At 41.2% G+C, this 23909-nt stretch overlaps 1 protein-coding gene and 2 non-coding genes across 3 annotated transcripts; 1 reads left to right on the top strand and 2 right to left on the bottom strand.

Moving 5' to 3' along the window:
• Nucleotides 1-2026: 2026 nt before the first annotated feature.
• LOC127577299 (uncharacterized) lies at nt 2027-23865 on the bottom strand. Its single transcript, XM_052028391.1, has 5 exons — nt 23782-23865; nt 20289-23308; nt 16738-16873; nt 8840-8969; nt 2027-3759 (listed from the first exon to the last, which is right to left on the bottom strand). The coding sequence occupies exons 2-5, from the start codon at nt 20939-20941 to the stop codon at nt 3674-3676; spliced, it is 1005 nt and encodes a 334-aa protein (XP_051884351.1). The 5' UTR covers nt 20942-23308; nt 23782-23865; the 3' UTR covers nt 2027-3673.
• On the top strand, nt 21165-21247 carry trnal-cag (transfer RNA leucine (anticodon CAG)). The gene has a single exon. It is a non-coding gene; the product is annotated as a tRNA-Leu (tRNA).
• trnal-cag (transfer RNA leucine (anticodon CAG)) lies at nt 23532-23614 on the bottom strand. Its single transcript has one exon. It is a non-coding gene; the product is annotated as a tRNA-Leu (tRNA).
• Nucleotides 23866-23909: the final 44 nt, after the last annotated feature.

Raw genomic sequence — 23909 nt, 5'->3', positions numbered from 1 at the left:
CATTTTTCATATATACAGTGGCATGCAAAAGTTTGGGCACCCCGGTCAAAATTTCTGTTACTGTGAATAGCTAAGCGAGTAAAAGATGACCTGATTTCCAAAAGGCATAATGTTAAAGATGACACATTTCTTTAATATTTTAAGCAAGATTACTTTTTTATTTCCATCTTTTACAGTTTCAAAATAACAAAGAAGGAAAAGGGCCCGAAGCAAAAGTTTGGGCACCCTACATGGTCAGTACTTAGTAATATCCCCTTTGGCAAGTATCACAGGTTGTAAATGCTTTCTGTAACCAGCTAAGAGTCAATTCTTGTTTGAGGGATTTCCACCCATTCTTCCTTGCAAAAGGCTTCTAGTTCTGAGATTCTTGGGCCGTCTTGCAAGCACTGCTCTTTTGAGGTCTATCCACAGATTTTCGATGATGTTTAGGTCAGGGGACTGTGAGGACCATGGCAAAACCTTCAGCTTGTGCCTCTTGAGGTAGTCCATTGTGGATTTTGAGGTGTGTTTAGGATCATTATCCTGTTGTAGAAGCCATCCTCAGCTTTTTTACAGATGGTGTGATGTTTGCTTCCAGAATTTACTGGTATTTAATTGAACTCATTCTTCCCTCTAGCAGTGAAATGTTCCCAGTACCACTGGCTGCAACACAAGCCCAAAGCACGATTGATAAAAACATACCTTTGCTCATTGTGGCCAAAAAGTTCTATTTTAACTTCATCAGTCCACAGGACTTGTTTCCAAAATGCATCTTAATTGTTTAGATGTTCCTTTGCAAACTTCTGACACTGAATTTTGTGGTGAGGATGCAGGAAAGTTTGGAGAAAAAAAGAGTGCAGAATTTCATGAAGAATACCTTTCCAACTGTTAAGCATGGGGGTGGATCAATCATGCTTTGGGCTTGTGTTGCAGCCAGTGGCACGGGGAACATTTCACTGGTAGAGGGAAGAATGAATTCAATTAAATACAGCAAATTCTAGAAGCAAACATCACACCGTCTGTAAAAAAGCTGAAGATGAAAAGGGGATGGCTTATACAACAGGATAATGATCCTACGCACACCTCAAAATCCACAATGGACTACCTCAAGAGGCACAAGCTGAAAGTTTTGCCATGGCATTCACAGTCCCCTGACCTAAACATCATCAGAAATCTGTGGATAGACCTCAAAAGAGTAGTGCATGCAGGACGGCCCAAGAATCTCACAGAACTAGAAGCCTTTTGCAAGGCAGAATGGGCGAAAATCCCCCAAACAAGAATTGAAAGACTCTTAGCTGGCCACAGAAAGCATTTACAAGCTATGATACTTGCCAAAGGGGGTGTTACTAAGAACTGACCATGTGGGGTGCCCAAACTTTTGCTTCGGGCCCTTTTCCTTTTTTGTTATTTTGAAACTGTAAAAGATGGAAATAAAAAAGTAATCTTGCTTAAAATATTAAAGAAATGTGTCATCTTTAACTTCATGCCTTTTGGAAATCAGGTCATCTTTTACTCACTTAGCTATTCACAGTAACAGAAATTTTGACCAGGGGTGCCCAAACTTTTACATGCCACTGTACAAGCAAGACAGCAGCTTCCCACTGTGTTCTGATATTTGCAGAAGGTGAGATTGGGAGTAGGTCTGTATATTTTGAAAACCCCTTGCTGCAAGGGATCTACACCTTGGAATCAAACTTTTTCCCATGAGACACAGGGTCCAGTGAAGCCTGGTTCACTACCAGATTTTCAATAATTCATTCATTAATTATATCCACCTAATTAAGAGTTCCTTCTCTATTGGTCATTTGTCTTTAGCCAACTCTCCTTATTTTCTAACTCCCACTCAGCCCATTTTATTCCAGACTCCCACATGAAAAGGTGATGTCCAGGTGGTTGGAGTGGTTCTCAGTATGATAAATATGCAGATGTTTTAATCCTCTAAAATATTGTCCCTGGAAGAGGAAAACAGATTATTGTACAAATCATTTACATTATCTTAAGCATCTCAATAAAGATCACCTGTAATAAGTACCCATTATCAAAAAAATGCTTTATTTCCACATATCTTACATGGGTTATGAGTAACTTATGAAGTTAACATGTCCATTAGAACTATGAATATTGCAAGTCAGGATAACTACTTGACTTTCTGACAACAATAAACCTTTAAGCCACATACAAAATTATTACCCATTACAAACACTGCAGTAGGTGTCATTTCTGTAGAAGCAATCCCAAGGAATTTAACAGTTGCTACATGTAATACAGTAAACTCTGCAAGTTCTGATGAAGGATTATTAACGCAAAATATTAATTGTTTTTCTCTCCACAGATGCTGCTTGACAAGTTGACCGTTTCCAGCATTTTCCATTTTTTTTTCCCCAGTGATTCAGCATCCTTTTTTCTGCACTTCTGTACTTATTTGGTACTACTTACAAAGTGTCAGTGAATACAAAGGTGACTAGAAACTCCTTTGTTTTAGAGCGCCATATGGAATAAGTTCATATATAGATGGGAATTATAGAATCCAATAAAGTTCAGAGAAGATCCCAAGCAAACGTGAAATGACTATGTGTTTTGAGGATGCCATCAAAACCAGACAATTAAGTTACACATCACACCTTGTAACACATAGATTAATGCCATAACTCACTGATTCTACTTCAGCCAACATACAAACCTAGGACCTTAAGACTGTGTAACTCTATCTCAGCATCCAGTTGATCCAGTGAATCATAAAACTCAAATCGGAAGCTGTACGAACTATATATACTTCCTATGATGTTATGAATTAGTTTTTCATTATTGCATTACTTCCATTGTAACTAATGAGTAAAATCTGTCTAATACTCTTCACATTCGTAAATATTTTTGGCATTGAGTTATAAATACTTTGATAGGTTAACGCCAAATTGCAAAGTACATCATGGAAACACCTGCAGTAATCACATCTGCTACTTTTCAATTTCAATATGGCAGTTACAAGAAAGGAAATAGAGTAAAAAAATGTTTTTATCCAATCACGCTACTTTGAAAATTATTTTTCTTAAAAATGAAAAAATGATCAAGTGACTACAAACTCATTTCACTGGAAGCCAAAGCAGGAAGAGAATACATCAGTTTATAAGTGGGTTACGAGAGCATGGCAGTACCAGAGGATTAAGAGAACCATGTCCATGGAGGGTAAACACCAATGTCTTCAGGAGAAAGCTGCTGAAGTCGTTGACTGCAATAATCTAGCAGCCAAATAAGTGAAACAATTACAATCCAAAATATGTTGAACTGTTCAGACTATCTAGCTGGATTCAGAGGGAGGGGAAATAAGGCAACATTTCTATAACTCAGATTGAATTTGGTTGGGGCACTCTACAATCACAGGCTTGAACAGTATCCACATGAGGATTCCAAGAAAATATTGACACATTCCAGTCCATCTTTATGTAGAAGTGATGTTTAAATGTTTGGAACTCCCAAACAATAATTAGCATTCTTCAAAAGACTTCCAGCTGAGAGCACATTACAATCTATTAGTCACTTCTGTTAATCACCATTTGAGGTGGTGTGGATTGTTATCCAATGCACACAGATGGTATTGCACACAATTACCAATCCTGCAGCCTTTCTCCAATCTTCCTTTAATGCCAGTAATATGGCACTGAGTGTTTCTTTTCCCGAGGTTAAGACCTTGCACAGCTCAGTCATATTCCGAACCAATAGTAATACTGAGTTCTTCTCCCAAAATGTGGGTTTCGTGAAACCATTTATTTGTGTCCAGCACAACTAAAAGGGGGAAGGAAGACAAGGTTACCACATCAGCTGTACTTTTTCCAATTCACACCACCCATTCACACAAGTTCAAACAGTTCCAGCGAAGTGGCTGAGGTTGCTGTCCAGTGCACATTGTCTGCAGTACATTTGATTCGTGTGCAACAGAGGTAGTAGTGCAAGTAATATCCTCTCACCTCCAGCCAAGTTGCTGAAAGAGGATCAGCAGAATAAAATGTCATGTCACTCTGCATAATGTCCAATCTTCCCCATTGTAACAATGAGCTGGAATGTCTGTTGCTCATGGGCGAGGAAAATATGCCCCTTTTTAAAAAGGGCCTAAACAAGTAACAGTAGATTAATTTCTATTCCGTTGTTCTAAAAGCCCCTTGCCCTGGAGTTTGCAGTTGAATGTCAAGAATACCAACTCGATGTCATGCCCCTCAGTCCATTTTTACCTCTAATCATACGATAGATCAGTGGAAGTGAAGGGCGATTGGGACTGGAATTTGGCACAAACTACAATACAGGAAGCAAAATTTAGAATGTGAAGTCTACGGCTGGTGGAAAGTGAGACCACGCAGAACTACATCAGAACAGCTGAGCCTGGAGATGCAGAAGGACTGAGGCAAAGTTGGAGAAAGCCCTTACCAAGAGAAAAGATATTCCTGATGACGTAGAGAGTGTGAAGTCAGAGGTTCAGCCCAGGAATAAATAGGATGCTGAGGTTGTAAACACTTTGGTTCTGCCCTGGACAGTGAGCAGGGAAGGGATGGAAACGGTTGCTGGAGAACCGAGTTTGCGGCAAGGATCAAAGACAGTAGCTTCAGTCTTCCCATACTTAATTGGAGGAAATTTCCATCCCTCAGAATGGGATGTCAGTCACGTAGCATGACAAAGCAGAGGTAGTGGAGCAATTGAAAAGATGCTGGTAACGTAGAATTGAGTGTTGTCAGTGCACATTTGTGAATTTTGTTTCTTGTGCACAAAATTAGCTTCATTTGCTCTGTGTGTGCATAATCTTTTTGTTTAATACATCTAGCAAATGACTGTGACATCCAGTGACATGTTTACCTTATACTTTTTCTCTGCAGCTACACAATCTACTATAATTATGGATATAGCAGGCTTCCTAAACACCAATGATTCCATCCCAAGAAAGCCAAAGGGTTATTTCAGTTAATGATAGATTTCTCCATAGTGGCCGAAAGAAACTGAGTTAGATTGATTGTTGGTGACAATGTTAATAACAACATGCAACATCAATGAAATTACATTTTTGTCCAGCTCTTAATCTATGTAATTTTGCAATAACAATAGACACTTACGTTAGACTATTGTTTATTGACTACAGCTCTGCCTTCAATACAATAATTCCAAGCAAGCTTGTCACCAGACTCCGAGACCTAGGACTCAACACCTCCCTCTGTAACTGGATCCTTGACTTTCTAATAAACAGACCGCAATCAGTGAGGATAAGTAGCAATTCCTCTGGCACGATTATTCTCAACACTGGTGCACCTCAAGGCTGCATCCTCAGCCCTCTACTCTACTCCCTATACACTCATGACTGTGTGGCCAGATTCTGCTCTAACTCCATCTACAAGTTTGCAGATGATACTACCATTGTAGGCCGTATCTCAAACAGTGATGAATCGGAGTACAGGAAGGAGATAGAGCGCTTAGTGGAATGGTGTCATGACAACAACCTTTCACTCAATGTCAACAAAACTAAAGAGCTGGTCATTGACTTCAGGAAAGGGGGTGGTGTACATACACCTGTCTACATCAATGGTGCTGAGGTCGAGAGGGTTGACAGCTTCAGGTTTCTGGGAGTGAACATCACCAACGACCTGTCCTGGACAAACCACGTGGATGCCACGGCCAAGAAAGCTCACCAGCGCCTCTATTTCCTCAGGAGGCTGAAGAAATTTGGTTTGTCCCCTTTGACTCTCACCAACTTTTACCGATGCACCATAGAAAGCATCCTATTAGGATGTATCACGGCTTGGGCAACTGCTCTGCCCAAGATCGCAAGAAGCTGCAGAGAGTTGTGGACACAGCCCAGTGCATTACGGACACAAGTCTCCCCTCCTTGGACTCTGTCTTTACCTCTCATTGTCTTGGTGTAGCAGCCAGCATAATCAAAGACCCCACCCACCCGGGACATTCTCTCTTCTCTACTCTTCCATCGGGTAGAAGATACAGGAGCCTGAGGACACGTACCAGCAGACTTAAGGACAGCTTCTACCCCACTGTGATAAGACTATTGAACGGTTCCCTTATACAATGAGATGGACTATGACCTACGACCTCACAATTTACCTTGTTGTTATCTTGCACCTTATTGCACTGCACTCTCTGTAGCTGTGACACTTTACTCTGTACTGTTATTGTTTTTTTTTACCTGTACTACATCAATGCACTTTGTACTAACTTGATGTAACTGCACTGTGTAATGAATTGACCTGTAAGAACTGTTTGTAAGACAAGTTTTTCATTGTACCTCGGTACAAGTGACAATAATAAACCAATACCAATAACTCACTTGGCATTTAATGTCATTCTTAGTGTAGTTCAGTTGGATAATCATGAGTTTCAGCCTTGCAGGAAATTATATCTGACTGGACCGGTGGACAAATTTTGTGTACATGTAATTCATTCCTTTTCTAATAGGTGTCTATGGCAGCAATTCATTACTTATTAACTAACATGGAAGTCCCTTGATCCTGCTTATAGCTGTTTTTGCAGTATTACGAAGAAACATTTTTTTGTTCACAACTTCTCTGCACTTTTATGATTACCTGGACACTGTGCTTTAGTATCAGTCTGTTATTGGTGCCTTCAATTTGGATATTGTGGAAATTAAAGGCACCTAGTCTGTAATATGATATCTTGAAACAGAAACAGTACAGCATAAGGCAGGCGCATGTGGTTTTTAAAGCAATACCATTATCAATAAGTAGACAAATATCCTTATGACACTAACAAAAAAAAAACTTGCTATTAACATAAATCATGCATTAGCAAACTCTTGGCTATAGTTCCACTACTCGCTGTGGAACTGACAACTTCAGTGAACTGAATTCCTGATCAGCAGGAATGCATTGTTGAGCTTTCTGTGCGTGTGGTTCACTGTTCGTTCAACCATTTATAGGATCCAGCTGGATGAATATAAATTATTTATTTTCATTTGCTTCTTCAGTCACTTGATTTAGCCCTTTCTCTACTGAAGCAGTAACTTGAACCAGGCAGTTGTTGCAATACTGTCCTCAAGCCCTCACACATTGCTCAGCTGTGACCAGACAAGGGGCAACCTCACCTCATTCTAAATTCACTTCCTGGAAAAACTCTTCAAATTATTCATATTTTCAAAATCCCAAGCATCTGCCCCATTACTCACCACAGACTTATATGTACAGACACGATAGGAGTCTTGACTGGTTTTATTTCTCCAGCCCCTCTCTAACGACCTCAACAGTTATACATGCCTGATTATCAGGTTATGATCAGGTAATTTAGCTCAGGAAACACTTTGCATGTACAAAAGTTATCAGAACCCTTTAGATGTTATTTCTCAGGGCATTTATGGGCTCTGTTCAATGGTGTCCTTAGCAGTATTGCTCAAAGTCCAACTGAAATTACTCTGAGCGTACAGTCAGACTTCCAGGACGTCAGACCACTGTGTCTCAGAGAGTCAATGATTGCATTTACTCTAGACATCATCTCTCCCACCTCATTCCTCCAACCAGCTCACTTCTACCTCCTTCCCAAGAAATACAAGCGGGACTGTCCTGATGTTTCAGTCTATTCTTGTCCCACAGAACTTATTTTTTCCTTCCAAGACTCAATTCATTCTCCCCTTGTCCTCCCCACTCATATTTGTGACACCTCTGATCCTCTACTCCATTGGCAGTTGCCAATTTCCCAGTCCCAACCACCTCATTCTCCCACTACTCTTCCACTCCACACCTGGATGGTCGGAAGGCTCTTTGCTTCCCTCTTAAAAAAAAGAAGCCCGATCAACAGACCCTTCCCCCAGCCCAATAGCCTCCTGTGCCTGGCTGAAGAAATTCCCCTTTAACTCATGTCTTCCAAATCGAAGGCATAATCTATGTCTGTCTGTGGGGAATGTGGAAAATTCCACACTTCAGTCTGTTTGGGACTGCTTTCTACTTTTGTACAGAACTTAAAGGTTTCATCACTTTTACTTGCAACTTCCACCCTGCTGTCACACTCACCTAAATCCTTCTTTGACTCTTCTTCTCTCAACTTCTCTATCTGTATCTAACAAACCTTCACCACCCGTTCTCAGCCAACACTATCACAATTTTTCACTTAATTTCTTAGTGTCCACTCTATCACAGACATTCTCAATATTCTCTTCATTCTGCCCCTTTTCTACAATGTAAAGCTTATTTGATTTATAATTTTCTAAGTTATGATGATAGGTCATCAACCTGAAACATTAACTCTGTTTTCCTCTCCATGGATGCTGCCTGATCTGCTGAGTATTTCCAGTATTTTCTGGGCTTTTTATGCGAGTTGGCTGTGATCATTTGATCCCTAACTCATTCATCGTTGGGAAATTCAAATATAATCCTGGATTTAGGGGGCAGCTAACACCCATTGACAGGCTGTCTTTGTCTTTGTTAAATTAAGGATTATCCAGTACTGTACTTGAAAAGCTCACCATGCCCATTCTCAATAATGGCATAGTCACTGTCAAATCAAGGCTATCAGGAGTCAGCATGCAAATTAAGCTTCGCCTGACAACCAACCACATAATGACTTGGAAAGTTTTGTTTCCAGGCAGTGCCAGACATGTGGTGACAAGCCTGAACTGTCAAATGCAATCATTTGCGAGTACAAACCTGTGGGAACACTGGATCTAGGTAAAATTTTGGAATAATACAGTAATTTATAGCAGTAAATTTAGAGTTTGGGAATCAGAACTTCCTTTCAACACTGAAAATATTAGTTGGGAGAGTTGGAGTACACATAGGGTCACGCAGCAACAAAGCAGGCCCACTGCATCCCTGTATATCATCAACCACCCATTTACACTAATTCTACGTTAGTCAAATCTACGTACTTATTTGCCCAGGGTACACGATGGCTTCCAGTGAAGAGCATTCATAGTAGCATTCTGCAGGGGGTTCCAGCTTCCAGTGTTTGATGCCTCTGATCTGGGCCTGCCAGGATGGATTATCTACATCATCAATCTAAAAAGCAGAAAAACAAGTTAAAAATAACATTTTCATATTAAATATAACAAAGGCAACTCCCTTTGCCAAGAACTCAAGACCACATTCATAGAGCTGTACAGCACCGAAACAGGCCCTTGACCCACCACGTCAATGCTGACCATCATGTCTGTCTATACCAATTCCATTTGCCTGCATTAATTCCATATTCCTCTATGCCCTGCTCGTGGTCAGGTCGGGATCTAACACCACATTCAAGTTACATTTGCACTATAGCAATCGTAGTGTATACTTACTGTTAAAACACATTCACTAAACAGATGCTGAGGAATGGGGGGGGGGGGGGAGAACTGGTTGGAGAAAAAAAATCAATGCACATTCAGCTTCAGGAGTAAACTCTCTCCACTTTACCTTGGAGATGTAATTTCAATGTAGTCTTCCCCTATTCTGAAAATAGAAAAGTTTTCTAAGTCACATGCTGATCTGAGGCAGTCCATCAGGATCGAGAATGGCTTGCTTTCATTTCAATTCTGTGGGTTCAAAGATACCCGATGAGGCAGGTGCTTGGCAGGATGGATGGGTGGTGTAGAAGGTGGTGCATGCTTTCCACTCTTTAAAATGGGCTTGTGTGTGCTCCACAGAGAATGGAATATAGGTTCACAATGGCCTCCTAAACCTTGTTCGCCATTTGAGTGGTTATGGGCCAGTGATTGTCACGAGTTGGTGGGGACATTACACTTTTGTCAAGCAGGCTTTGAAAACATTCTGGGATCTCTTGCCATGACAAATTCTGTAGTTTCAGGATTACAGTGTTGGACGCAGGAATGAGATGGCTTGCCCATCAGAGTCAATTAAGTATCACTAAGGTCTCAAAGCTGGGGAAACAGAGGTCACTAACGGTGGTTCCCTTATCACACCAATAGATTCAGAGGATTTTGCAGACAGTATTAGTGGTACCTCTCCAGTGCTTTGAAATGCTTCCATGATTCAGATGAGGACCAGATGGTCTGTGTTGCTGTTATGATAGGCTTAGTGCTGGGTTTGGGATCTTCAAACATTCTTTTCCTCAGATAGCCAAAGGCTATGCCAGCTAAAATGGCCAAACAATGGTACAAGTTTAATACAAGGGCACTATGATAATGTTCAAAAATTACTTAAAACATCAAACTACCCCAGCATTCTTTGCTTTAGCAGTGCAGCAATGTGCAAGAAGCAGAAATCGCAGTCTCACCTCTGTATGGGAACATAAGATTTGGAAATACAACATCCAAGTTTTGGCAATGGGCTAATTATTTGGTCTATTCAACTACTGTATTATAAATGCTGTGTGTAACACAAGGGCACAGGCTGTTTCCCACTTGTCCACGTTGATGTTTGCCATTATTTTATCTCATTTATAGTTATCCTTTTAGTGGAGGCATGGACTTCATCAGGTCACGATCTAGAGGCCAGTTTAATATACAGAATGTCTTCAGGAATATGGCTGTTTTCCATCCAAAACATGCAACTAATGCACTGCAAATGTTGGCTTGGTGATGAATGTTTGCTGACAGACTTAACATGATCCATGATCTCTAAACCGCTGACCTGGTCCAGCCAGGAGATGCCTAGTGAAAAAGTGGAAACTGTTCAGCCTTTCCTCATGCTTTGCATACATTTTCCAAACTTCATTAGATTATACCAAGGATAACCAATTTGGTAGACTCACAGTTTGGTGTTCTATGTCACATGATGTTAGTCCAGACTCCCTTGCTCAGCTTTGATGTAACTGCAGCTTTTGGCAGTTTATGTGATTTCAGCATCAGGTGACACATTGCCAGTAACTGCGCAGCCTAGATACGTGAAGATGCATCACATTAACAGCACCACTAGAGCTAGTGGTTTGGCCACATCCTGGCTGATGTCATTCATCCTGTTGGTCAATCCAGACTCTGTGGTTATGGATGTCTGTGTCTTCAGCCACTGGAGATGTTCCTCAGTGTGAGGTGCTGATATGCACCAACTCTCTGATGAGGACCTGGTGCACTTTTATCACAGCTCTCAGGTGAGCAAGGTTAAACAACTTTCCACCAGTTCTCATGTGCAAACAGACACCATCTGTGGATCAGCTGAAGGCACAGGACAGCAGCAGCAAGAAGATAACAAAGAATGTCATCACCAGGTCACCCTGTTTGACCCCACTGTGGATCTTGAGGGTTCTGAGGTTCGCCCTTCCCTTGTGCTTTGCATGCGTTTGTACTAAAGATAGGGCATGATGTAATCCTTTCATGACAGCATGAGAGGCACGAATCATACTGAGCAGCTTCAGCAGACAGCCAATTATCCTCAGCAGCTTGAATCATCTGCCCTTTTCCCACACAATCAAATGCCTTGGCAAGGTCGATATAGGTGTGATATACAATGGATTTCTTTGCCCACACATTTTCCTTGCAGTTGCTGAACTGAGATCATATTGATGCTGGCCTCTGAAGGCATTCTGGGTTTTGAGATATATCCATTCAGTCAAGGTCTGCAGTCGAGCAAGAACAACACAGGCAAATACTCCTCCCACAATATGTGGGCAGTGGTCACCCTTGCTCTGATCCTGGGGTTCAGTCCCAACTCTCCAATAGAGACAGAAGTTCCCATGTTTAATGACTTCAATCGCCTGGAGCTTTGCCTGTGACAAGCAAGTTGATTGCTGAACTAAGCTTCTCCATTGCAGGTTCGGTACGTAGCTCTGGCAAGCAAGGTCTCTACACTGTCTAAAGCCTCCTTGGTAATGATATTTTCCCTGGAGTTCAACTCGAGGTAATACCCACCCATCCCTCCATCTAAAATTAATCACATGTCAGGGCCGTACAAGGACCAGTTTTCCCTTTAGTACAACCAATCTTGAGGACCAAAGCTAGATAACCACATGGAGGGCAGGAGCTGATCACTTCAAAGGTTATTATTCTCTACTGCAAGAGCAGGCTCTTAAAGTGGTCAAAGCCTGGGAACCAAGCATGGCTTCTAATGAAGTTGATGACCTGAAAAGTTGACCATTTTTCTCTTTCCGCAAGTGTGATTTTAGCAGTTTCTGCTTTTATTTTAATATGCCACCATTGCAGTGTTTTGCCTCAAATGGCATTTAATATCAATGTAAAACTAAATCTGTCAGTGTAATGCACTAATAGTAAAAGATAGTTGTGTGAATTATATGTGAAGTTACTGTTGTCAGCCTAAAAACTTACTTGTTTATTATGGCAAGGAGGCCATTCAGCCAATCAGGTCTATGTTAGATCCCAATGGATCATCAGTCCCATTCTCCCCCTTATTTACCCACAACTTGTTCTCACTCACATCGACGCAACTCCCCTTTGAAGCTTTTTGCTACTTACCCATACTTAGTGGTAATTTAGAGTAACCAATTAACCAAGCAGCACATACTTGGGAAACTACTGCGTGGTGGTAATACCACAAAGAAAAAATAACAAACATGAAAATAAAAATAAAGAAATGATGTTGAACTCATACAATAGTTAGGATATATATGGAGTACTCTGAACAAAGATGTGTCCGTCATGCAGAAGTACAGCAATGACTAATGATTAATGATGAAATTCTGTTTTTTTTTCTGTAGAAAGGCTCATAATATGGATTTGTCTTATTTGGGACAAAAGCGACTAAGAAAGGACCCCTAGTCAGGTTTTTTTTCCCCATTAATCATGAAGAATTGAGAAGGTTATAGAAAAATTGTTTCCACAAATTGGTGAATTAGAAACCAGTGAACGAAATGAATACAGGGAAAAATTCAGAAGAATATTTTTCATATAGATGGGGCTTTTACAATTTAGGCAGAACCTATAAAATATTTAAACATGATTTTGTATTTGACACGGAAAATATATGGATACAGTGGAAGGGGAAAAAATTGTGCTCCAATCTTATTTTAGAACTGTTAGTTCTGTCAATGATCAACACTCTTTTCAAATTTAATCTTTTGATTTAATAATTTTTAAACAACCAATTTGATTCGGAATTCACAAATACATTATAGGAGAATTTCCTTAATGTATTAAGTTCAACATACTGAAATACTAGACAGAGCAGAGATCAGTCCTTTTCAATGACTGAGAGTCAGCTTCAGATCAGATATCAAAAACATTCTAAGTCATAGGGCTGGGATGGATTAAAGGTCAGTACAGTGGGGTGTCATTGGACTGACTGCCTGCAAATAACCGATGCAGATCACATAAGATGTAGTTCTTACTCCTCAATCAGTGGTTTCAGTATCAAGCTTAACTACTCAACCTAAGCTCAGGGGATCCAACTATATGTTCAAGTTGAGTCAGGTCAAATATCAAAAGAATTATAGGTCCTTGGATTCCAGTCACATTCAGATTGGCTTTGGTTAGATCATATTTTAATTTTTTACCCAAGCACACCACCACACAGGAATTCCTGTTTATTTAAGGTTCTTCTTAAGTTACTAGCATTTTCCATCTCAGATTACACATCTTATCCAGCTTCCCAGATTCTTCTAGCACCACCCCTGGATTTGTCCTATTCCAAGAGTAAAACAATCCTACTAGATGCAGCAGCATGGTGCCATACTCTCAAGAGGAGAATGACTCCTGAAGCTGTGAAGTCTCAGGCATCAGATAACATGGGCAAGGAGACCTCCTGTTGACTAACACAGACAGCCCTCCTTCAGCCATCATCCTTGTTGAACACCACATGAAGGAAGCATTGAAGAAAGCATGGGCATAGAGTGCTCTCACCAAGACATTCACACCAAGAATAGCTCAAAAGCACCACCAATGACCTCACTGGCAGAGTTCTGAAGGATAAAGCTCCCAGCTGGGGTACGTAGCAAGTAGTGAAAAATAATCAACAGAAGCTGACAAACCTACGACCTCACCCTTGGCATTCTACCCACTGCAGTTATATCTGTCTATGACAGTACTGGCAGGAACAACCACCGTGGTCCTTGAAACAATACTTTTCATTGTGCTGTGTAGCCACAAGTGTGTGATTTACTGTGCTGGAAATCCAAAAGCAAGGACTAAGGATCTGGACACAAATCCCATTATGGCAGCTGGCGATTTAAATTCAATTAATTGAATCATCTGGCGTCAGTAATAGTAATGGTGAAACCACTGGGTTAGTGTAAAAACCCATCTGGACAGGACAGTAATATGGTTGACCCTCTATCCTCTGACATGACTCAGATGCAAGTCAATTATTAGGGATGGGGAATAACTGCATTGCTTGCTTCCTAGGAAAGAATATATTTAAAAAAAACACCGTGCTAAACAGATTAGATCAAGAAGCTCAGAAAAGCACACATTTTTCCAAAGTAGTTTATGATGAGAAAGGAAAGATTTAAAGGGGACCCAAGGGACAAGATTTTCCAAACAGAGAGTGGTGGACATACAAAATGAGTTGCCGGAAGAAGTGGTGGAGGCAGGTACAATTACAATGTCTAAAAGACAATTAGACAGGTTCATGAATAAGAAAGGTTTCAAGGAACATGGGCCAAATGCAGGCAAATGGGGCCAGCTCGGGTAAGCAACTTGGTCAGCATGGTCGAGTTGGGACAAAGGGCCTTACTTCCATGTACGAGTCTATGACGCTAACCAATGTGGCAGCTCAAAACTTAAAACAGTAAGACACTATGGACTATATGCAACAACAGAATTACAATCTGTAACCCATTGGCTCAGTGTCTCCCTCACAGTACCATCAAACCTGACAACCAACTTGAGTCAGACTATGGAAGAGCAGTACCAGATGTATGTAGGTATGAGATGCCAACTTGGTAAAGCTACAGTGGTCTACATGCATCCTAAATAGTGGAAGAAAATGTTATAGACAATTACCAGCACCAACAGATCAAATTGAAGCTTTGCAGTCTTGTCACATCCAATCATGAATGGCGATGGATAATTAGACCAAGGAGAGGAAAAGTCTCCGTGAACATTCCCATCCTCAACAGTGCTGAAGCCTAGTATGTGACAGCAAAAGAAAAGTGCAGAGTAGCTGATTCATCTCCTGAGGTGCTCACCATAACAGCAATCAGTTTACAACCAATTCAATTCATTCTATCTGATATTCAGAAATGGCAAAGAACACTTGATATAACGAACGTTATGAGCTCAGACAATATCTCAGATGTGGCACAATAAATTTGTGCACAAGATTAGCAGCATTTGTAAGCAAGCTGCTTCAACTTAGCAATGTCAGTGCCCTTTTCTGACGAAGTAGAGAATTACCAGATACATCCTGTCAAGAGAAAATTCAATCCAGTCAAATAGAACAATGGTGGCAGAAAAATTGAGCAATGATGAAATAAGGCACATTCAACAGTTCTATTAAGTAGCACCTATTCATAAATAAGATCCTACCTAAATTACACGATAAGCTTCAAACAAATTACAGCCACATTGTGGACAAGGCAGACAAAATGTTGGCACAGTTACACTGGCTCTCTGTTCACTGCAGTAATTATCAAAAGTCAATAGATACATGTATGGTGATGGGGCTAGGGAAGGGAAACAAAAAGTTGAGCCTTTTTTAAAAAACCATCTATACTGCTGCCCTTTCTCAGCCATCAGTCATTTTTCTTCAGTGAGGACTGGACAGTGGGCTGGTGACAAAGCAGTGATGGCCCAGAGAGGAGGTGGGGGGGGGGGAAAGCAGTTTCATTGCCTGTCACATCTGGGCTGGACAATGCTTGGCCCAAACTCCCCCACCAACATGTCCCATAGACTACACCTCACAGGAGGGACAGGCTAATTGCCTGAAATATTTTAAGTCAGTCTAATGTCTTCTCCATTTTCTTACACATGCTGCTCCTGACCTGGGCTTCTTCACCTCTACACTGTTTGTCTCACTCCTACCTTTCTAGATCAGACATCAAGAGGAAAGGGGGGGGGGGGAGAGAGGAGAGCGAGGGCAAGAGAGAGGGAGAAAGAGAGAAAGAAAGGCTACAAAATTGTGGTATAAGCTTAATATTGGGGAATACACAAAACTGCAATTTTTGTAGTGCCTTACCCAATAAAAACCTGCTCGCCGATGGCCCAGTTTGGATTTTGCCAAGGCCACCCATTATAGGCTTGGTATGAACACAGAGAATGGTGCTAAATTCCAGAGACTGTCTGAATCATTGCCCTTTGCATCAAGGCAACAATTAACTGAATGTAACACAAAGTTCAGAGAATTAAAGAGAATGTGGAGCAGATGAACAGGCCGATCAATTCATGTTGATGTTTATGTGATGTTCAAGCCCTCAAATATCCTTCTTCTTCTAACCCTATCAGCATAATATTCTACTTCTCTCCCCTTTATGTACTTTTCTAGTCTCCCCTGAAATATATGAATAATATTCAAATAACTACTGTCTGTCAAAGTGAATTCCACATTATCTCCACTTTCTGGTTAAAGAAGTTTCCAAATACTTACAAAACATTTCAGTTTTGAAGATATCTATTAGGTCAGCCCCCACCCTTTCTTTTCAATAAACACTCCCAACCATATCCTTTGCTGATGTGTACAACCTCACTTCTGGCATTACCCCCTCCCTTTTGTTGTACCCTCTCTAGTGCCTTGATACGCCTTCCGTAAAATAGCATTCAGTATTGTACAGTGCTCCAAGTGTAATCTAACAATGCTTTGTTCTATTTACCATAACTCCTAGAGTAATAGGATCAAAAATTAGAAAAGTAAAAGTCAATTAGGATCAGGAGGGACACTCCTCACCAAACAGTGTTCTGAATATTCCGACCAGCAAAACAGTCACAGTTCAGTTTATCATTCTTACATGCATATGGGCTCCATGCCCTGGCACTCCCATGAATATCCAGTCCATTTTACTAGATTCGGAAATGGCTGGGATAAAATACGGCCGCTTGTAGTGCTGCCTCAAAATACTAGCTGCACTCGAATCACAGTTACTCCTGCAAAAGAAAAATAGATTGACAATCATAAAATGGAATAGTGCTCTGTTGCTTCTACAACCACCCACTTGTTGCATTCTTATAGGCTGCGTAAAAAAAAAATCCTCATACCCAAGGGAGCAAGAGCACTTAGCCAACATTCTCAACCAATATCTTACACTCTGACCTGTGGCACAAACATTAGAGGTTGTGTCCATTAGCCTGATGCATATAGGATTTGTGCTAGTTACACTGTGCATCTTGTTATGTAGTTCAATAAATGCTATACCTATCTTGACAAGAGATACTGCAAATGCAGGAATCTGGAACAAAAAAAAACAGAAAGCTGCAAGAACTCAGCAGGTCAGTCTCAGTCCTGACGCAGAGTCTTGACTTGAAACGTTAATGTCCACCTTTTACTTCCACAGACTCTACTTGACGCGCCGAGTTCTTCGAGCATTCTGCTTTCTGTACCTACATTGTCAATTTTTATCACTGAAGTATCAGTGAGTGGAACTGGATAACCCAAAGACAAAAAAAAATTAATTTTTTTGTTCCAGAACATTATTTGGTGAAAAGTGTCCCTCAGGATCCTATTTGTCAATCTGTCAAGCAAGGGTATTTTCACTTGCCTTATTTCTTATAAGAATTGTCTGATAAGAAATTAGAATTGTCGTATTTATAAATTTCTGTTTAGTATGAGGAATGAATATCATTCTCACTTTGTAACCCAAATGAAATAGGGGTGAATGGTTAATGTACAAGAATGCTCAAAATGAAGGCTTAATATTTGGGAATTATCAACTACAAATTACAAGCAGTAATTCTGTAAAGATGAAGTTTTTTTGTCTTTTTAATCTTCACAATTTTGGTTCCACACAGTCTAACCCATAAGTAAATGGCTGAAGCAGAGAAAGAAACTACAGGGCTATGGTAAAAGAGCAGTGACTGACTGAATGAAAGCTCTTTCAAACAGTTTGCAAGGAACACTGTGTCGAGTGGCCTCTTTCTATGTTCTGTCATTCCATGAGACAATGACTTCTTGGAACATGAGAAATAAGGGCAGGATGAGGCCATTCAGCCCTTTGAGCCTTGTCTGTCATTCAATTTGATCATAACTGTCTATTAGCAAGTGGCAGTACAAATGGACCAGACTGACAGAAGTTGCATCACAACTTTTCTTTAATTAAAATGGAATCATTCGCCATGTAGTTATGCCTCCACTACAGACCATCAACACATTCTGCATGTAATTTATCCAGGAAACAAAGTCCTACAACCATCAACCAATCATTAATTTTGATTCTTAGCACCAATTCCATCCCTCTCCCTGACCACTGCCCAAGGCCACATAAACTTTTAACAGCCTTAGCCAACTTTCAACATACTCTCCATCCCAGTTTGCTTGCTTTTGTGAACTCTATCCACTCCTCTATTAGCTCTAAATTCTCTATTCTTCTCTTCCCTCAGTGGCATCCTACTGTTCACCCTCCATGAATTTAAGTATCCAAAACTCTACTGCCCTATTCTAACGTGCACCAAATCCCTTTCCCCATACCCTGTGTTTGCTTACCTACATTGGTTCATTGTAATTTTTTATCCCACATTTCTCCTTTTCCTTGCTTCTCCCTGCATCCATAATCTCCTCCCATTTCTACAACTCTCTGTATCACTCTTCTATTCCAACTTTTACTTTCATACTTCTCTCATTTTTTACTGCTGCACTGATGCCAGTACCTAGACTGTAAACTCTGGAATCCTTTCTGTCTCCACCTTTCCCATTATTTTTAAGACATATCCCCTGGACCAAATTTTTGGTACAGTCTCTATTTATGTACAGAGGGATCTTGGGCGTCCAAATCCATAGCTCTAATTTCCTGTGCATTTCTGGCTCTTCCTTCAGGAGTCCAAATCCATAGCTCTAATTTCCTGTGCATTTCTGGCTCTTCCTTCAACCATAACCAATCATAAAAGTTCAAGATTATTATATTGGGTATTCTTTTTTAACTTCCCTTCCAAAATAGAGTGTGCAAAAATACCAAGAGCAAGGTCTGCCTACATCAGTTATGACTGATTGCAAATTACGGCTACGTGTTTTCGCTAAGCATTTTTCCAAATATCATCTGTCATCTTTGTGTTTCCCACTCAGTGCTCCTTTAGATCACCTTTAAAGGCTCTTCATGTAACTTCTGTGAATTTTCTTTTCCAACACATTTATTCCCAAATATTTACTTACTCGATTGGAGAACACAAACTAAAAATCTTACTCAAAAAGTATCTTTCCTCCTCTAACACTAATATACGATCTGATAAAGTATTCTCCTTAGCCATCATGATTGACATCAAGGGCACTGAATCCTCTGCTTCATGGCATCATATGAAAATTGGCTGATTGAACATGTTGTGCCAAAGCTCATTAGAGCTTAGAAGAATGAGGGGTGATCTCATTGAATACATTCAAGGGGGGAAGCAGAAATAAATTCTTGACTGTAGGGAAATTGAGGTTTGTGAGGAATCGGCGGAAAAGACCAAGATAGAACACATCATCTTAATGAAAGGAGATCAAAAAAAACTGCACACACTGGAAATCCGAAGTAAAAACAGAAAATATTGGACAATTCTAAAGAAGGGTCTTGAACCTGAAATGTTAACTTGGTTTCTCTTTCCACAAATGTTGAGAGTTTTATTAATAAAAGAACAGATTCGAGGGGCAGTATGACCCATTTCTGCTCTTATTTCTTTTATTCCTCTTATTGGTTTCCATTCTATTATCCTCTAAGTTTATCAATTTCTGAAGCTATTTTGACAATCTTACTCTATTCCAGTTTTCTTTCTGACTTAAATTTGATCCTCAAGATGATCGACAACTTTCAAATGACTCCTCAACATCCTTGCAACCTAACTTTACAGAAGCAGTTCCTAATTTTAAATCCATTCAACATGTCAATGTAATCTCGGATTATAAACATCATTTACTACATGTATGTTACCACATTTTGGCAAAGCAGCAGTATTTAGATGTCACTGCACTTCTCAACAACCTGTGTGCTGAAGAAGGGTCCTGACCCAAAACATTGACAGCCTGCTTTTCTCCACGGATGCTGTCTGGCCTGCTGAGTTCCTCCAGCATCATCATGTTTTTCATCTAGATTCCAGCATCTGTAGTCCTTTGTTTCTCACTAGTATCCATGTGTCTGATAATTTAAGCAGCCCTTTTATCTACCATCTGAGGACCCACCAAGGTTCCGTTCATTCATCATGGACTGCATATTTAAGAACATAAGAAACAACCCCGATATCACCAGACCATTGCCACTCCCTCTTTCCACTTCCAGACTTGTCTCAAAAAGAATACCTCGGAATTCACAGTCCCTTCACCCGTCTTCTACCCGCAATTCATACTAAAAGTGAAAAAGAGCTGAATTCTGACACACACCATCCAATGTACCAAGGCTTGGCATTGCCGTGCATGCCAGCACGGCCGGCCTCCATTCCGAAAACATCCCTTAAATTGTGAAACTCCGTGTCGTAGGGGAAGAACTGACATTCGCTGCCGCTGTTGTCCAGGGCGCTGCTGCCGCTGCTGTAGATCTGGGAGAAGAACTCGAAGCTGAAGACCTCCCTGGCCGACCAGTTCCTCTGACCGTCCTCCACCACCACCGGCTGCATGGAGTAGGCGTAGGCCCGCAGGAACTCCTCATGGCTCAGGTTGCTCTTCCTGTCGACGGCGGTGATGTTGCGGCAGACGCGGCAGTCCAAGGGTTGGCGGAAGGGGTTGTGGAAGTCGGAGAATCCCAGGACGCAGATCTCGTTCTCCAGCGAGGAGCCGTGCAGCCGGAACCAGAGGCGCAGCGCCGAGCGGCGGAACGGGCCGCCCAGGCCCAGCAGCAGCAGCAGTAGCAGCAGCAGCAGCAGCAACGCCGTCGCCAGCCGCGGGGCGCGGCCGCAACCCCGGCTCCCGAGCAGCCTCTGCACCGACGGCAGCTGCGCCACGTCCCGCTCGGTGAGGCCGGAGCGCAGGGCCAGAGCCACCACGTCGTCCACCTCCTCCCGGCTCAGCCACCGAGCCGCCATCATGCGGCCCCCCATCACCTAGCGACGGGGGTCGGAGGTCAGCTGGAGCCGGGAATAAAGTTAAACTGCCGGCCTCAGACCCCCTCCCCACGAAAAAAAATTATCTTTAACCCCCCCGCCCGCACATTTACTCCTGGCCTCCTGAGCGCGGATATTACAGTTATCAGTAAACTTCCAGTTGAACCCCCGCCGTTGCGCTTCACCGAGAAAAGCAGTGGCGCTGCACTGCGGAGGCACCGTCAGGATGGCCGAGCGGTCTAAGGCGCTGCGTTCAGGTCGCAGTCTCCCCTGGAGGCGTGGGTTCGAATCCCACTCCTGACAGCGCTGCTTTTGCGCCAGTGAAAAAAAGGTTGTGAAATCCGCCTTGGAAGCACTCGGCAGCAGTGGAGAGAGAGGGCAAAAGAGCTGTCAATCCTTCATCCGAACTGGAAACGCGAGGAAAACAGCGTGTTTAAGATTGCATTTTGCACTCTTATTTTGAAAGTCTTCCGTCCACTTTTTTTTGCTTCAAGGTTGTATGCATAACCATTGGAAATACACTTAAACTCTCCATCATCAGGTCTTCTGGAAACTTAAAAATGCCAGTGATTCACAAAGCAATAATAATCAAATGCTGTATTTTTTTAATTTCAGTTTTCACGTTCATGCTCGTCGTGGCAGAGGTTGCAATAAAACGTGATGACCGTCCAAATTGTTTAGAATTTATAGCAGTGCAGACCCTAACAATAACTTTCTTTCACCATACTTTGTAACAGTTACAGAAAAAGATGAATTCATATTTCCAGTTCTGATGAATGGTCCTTGACCCAAAGCATTGAGTCTGTTTCTCATTCCCTTGATGCTGCCTGACCTGACCTGCTGAATGTTTCCAGCATTTTCTAATTTTGCTTTGTTTCTCTCTCCACAGATTCTGCTTGACTGCTGAACAGTTTCTATTTTAATTGAATATTACAAACGTTTTTTGTTTCATATGGTTGGGTACACCTAATAATTAAAAATGGCTAATGGAAAAATAACAATTATAATCAATGGACTAGTATGTAAAGGAGGGCAAATATTACTACAGCTATATATAGCCACATTAAGACTGCATCTGGAGTCTTGTCCACTAATCTGGAATCAAGGAAGATTCTAATGGTTTTATAAGAATACTATGTAGAATCACCAGGGGTTGCCAGGATTTTTTGGAGTAGATCATGGGACAGAGTGCATAAACAGGGCTTGTGTGCCCTAATTTATGAGGATTTTAGGATTTGAAAGGATTGATGTGATATAGAGGGAGAGACACCTCTTATGCTTAAGGTGGAGTGTAGAACAGGAGAACATAACCTGAAAATCAGTCAAGCCATTCAGGATGGAAGTTTTGTGTTACAGGACACAATTTTCAAGTTTGCAATGATTTATCATTCAGAAATGTATTGAGAAGGATTCAGACTGGTGAAATGGACAGACGTGCAGAAATAATTTAACATAGAGAAGACTAAAGTGATCTATTTGATTAGAAGAATAGGGAGAGGCATTATAAACAAAATATTCAATATGGCCCCATAAATGTGTACTCGCATTCAGTGAGATATTTGCCATTCTTTCCTTAACCAACAGTTGACAGTCCACTCACAGACTATATATGAATCCCTGGATCACAGAAGAGCAATGCCATTACTACCTCCAAATCCTTTACCAGCAGCGTCCCAAGAATCGCCATTATCCAAAGCCCTATTTGGATCAGCCACATAAATCCTTAAGGTAAAGGACAAGAGTGTGATGGAATACTCACTATGTCCTTGGATGAGTGCAGCTTCAACACCACATAAGACCAAGCAACCCAGCTGAAGGACGCCCAATACACCACACTAAATATTTTCTCCCACCTCCACTAGTACAGCTTGGCAACCATGTGTATCATCTTAAAGATGCACAACAGCAGACCTCCTTCACGGCACCTCCTAAACCAGTAACCTCAGTTGTCTGAAAGTCAAGAAAGCAATCCCTGACATTAGCAAATTTCCCCACAAGTCACAGGGTCAACTGCTTTGAAAACTTATCACCATTCCTTACTTGCTACTGGGTCAAAATTCTGGAACTCTCCACCTAAAAATGAGTACCTTCAACGTACAGCAAAAGCAATTTGAGAAGGCATTTCACAGTCAGGGATGAGCAATAAAGCTGGTCTTATGAGAAATATCCACACCCCATTAATGAATATGATAATTCCCATATTCCTGGAGATTTCCCTCTGATTGGTGAGAATCCTTGGGTATGAAACCAAAGTTTGTAGCCATTCCAAGCTGCTTACTTTCGATCCAAAAGCAAAAAAACTGCGGATTTTAATTTGAAATAAAATCAGGAAATCTTGGAAGTACTCAGCAGATCAGGCAGCGTCTGTGGAGAAAGAATTAGATTAAACTTTCAGGTTGACAACGTGAGATCATAACTGAAAAAAAAAATGAGAAGCTGTGATTCTAAATTAGCAACAAAGTAATAATATACAGGTGTACGTGCAACATTTTACGATTCCCTAAATACAACATTTATGAATAAATTTCCTAACTTTTTATATGTAAATAACTGAGTTTATCAGTCATATTTAGTTTAAAATAAAAGCTGTCAGGAGTGGGATTCGAACCCACGCCTCCAGAGGAGACTGCGACCTGAACGCAGCGCCTTAGACCGCTCGGCCATCCTGACTTCATGCCACTATGTGCGAAATACATTCAGAAAACTGAATTGGAGCGTTTCAATAAATTAATCTTCAGTAAAGATGTTAAAGTTCCCTAAAAAAAACCTTATCGCTGATTCCTTTCACTAAAACACACCGAATTATCTTTTAACTGCTCGCAAATATTGGAAAATACCTAATTTCTTGAGCACTATTTCCTTTCTGTGAGTGTATGTAACCATTAAGCTTTTGTGAACACTGCCATTATCCAGTAAATTAACAGATATTGCAGGGAGTTTTCGCGCCGTATCTCCGTTACGTTGC

This window comes from Pristis pectinata, chromosome 13, assembly GCF_009764475.1.
Source record: "Pristis pectinata isolate sPriPec2 chromosome 13, sPriPec2.1.pri, whole genome shotgun sequence".
Taxonomy (NCBI): domain Eukaryota; kingdom Metazoa; phylum Chordata; class Chondrichthyes; order Rhinopristiformes; family Pristidae; genus Pristis; species Pristis pectinata.
Note: the sequence above shows the minus strand (reverse complement) of the source record. Positions and strands in the feature narration are given on the sequence as shown.

Excerpts from the sequence above, each read along its gene's own strand:
- LOC127577299 (XM_052028391.1), bottom strand. The coding sequence starts at position 20,941 with ATGGGGGGCCGCATGATGGCGGCTCGGTGGCTGAGCCGGGAGGAGGTG. Across the intron at positions 16,874-20,288 it reads AAGCCTTGGTACATTGGATG|GAGTAACTGTGATTCGAGTG; the intron begins GTGTGTGTCAGA and ends TTTCTTTTGCAG. Across the intron at positions 8,970-16,737 it reads GGCATGGAGCCCATATGCAT|ATTGATGATGTAGATAATCC; the intron begins GTAAGAATGATA and ends TCTGCTTTTTAG.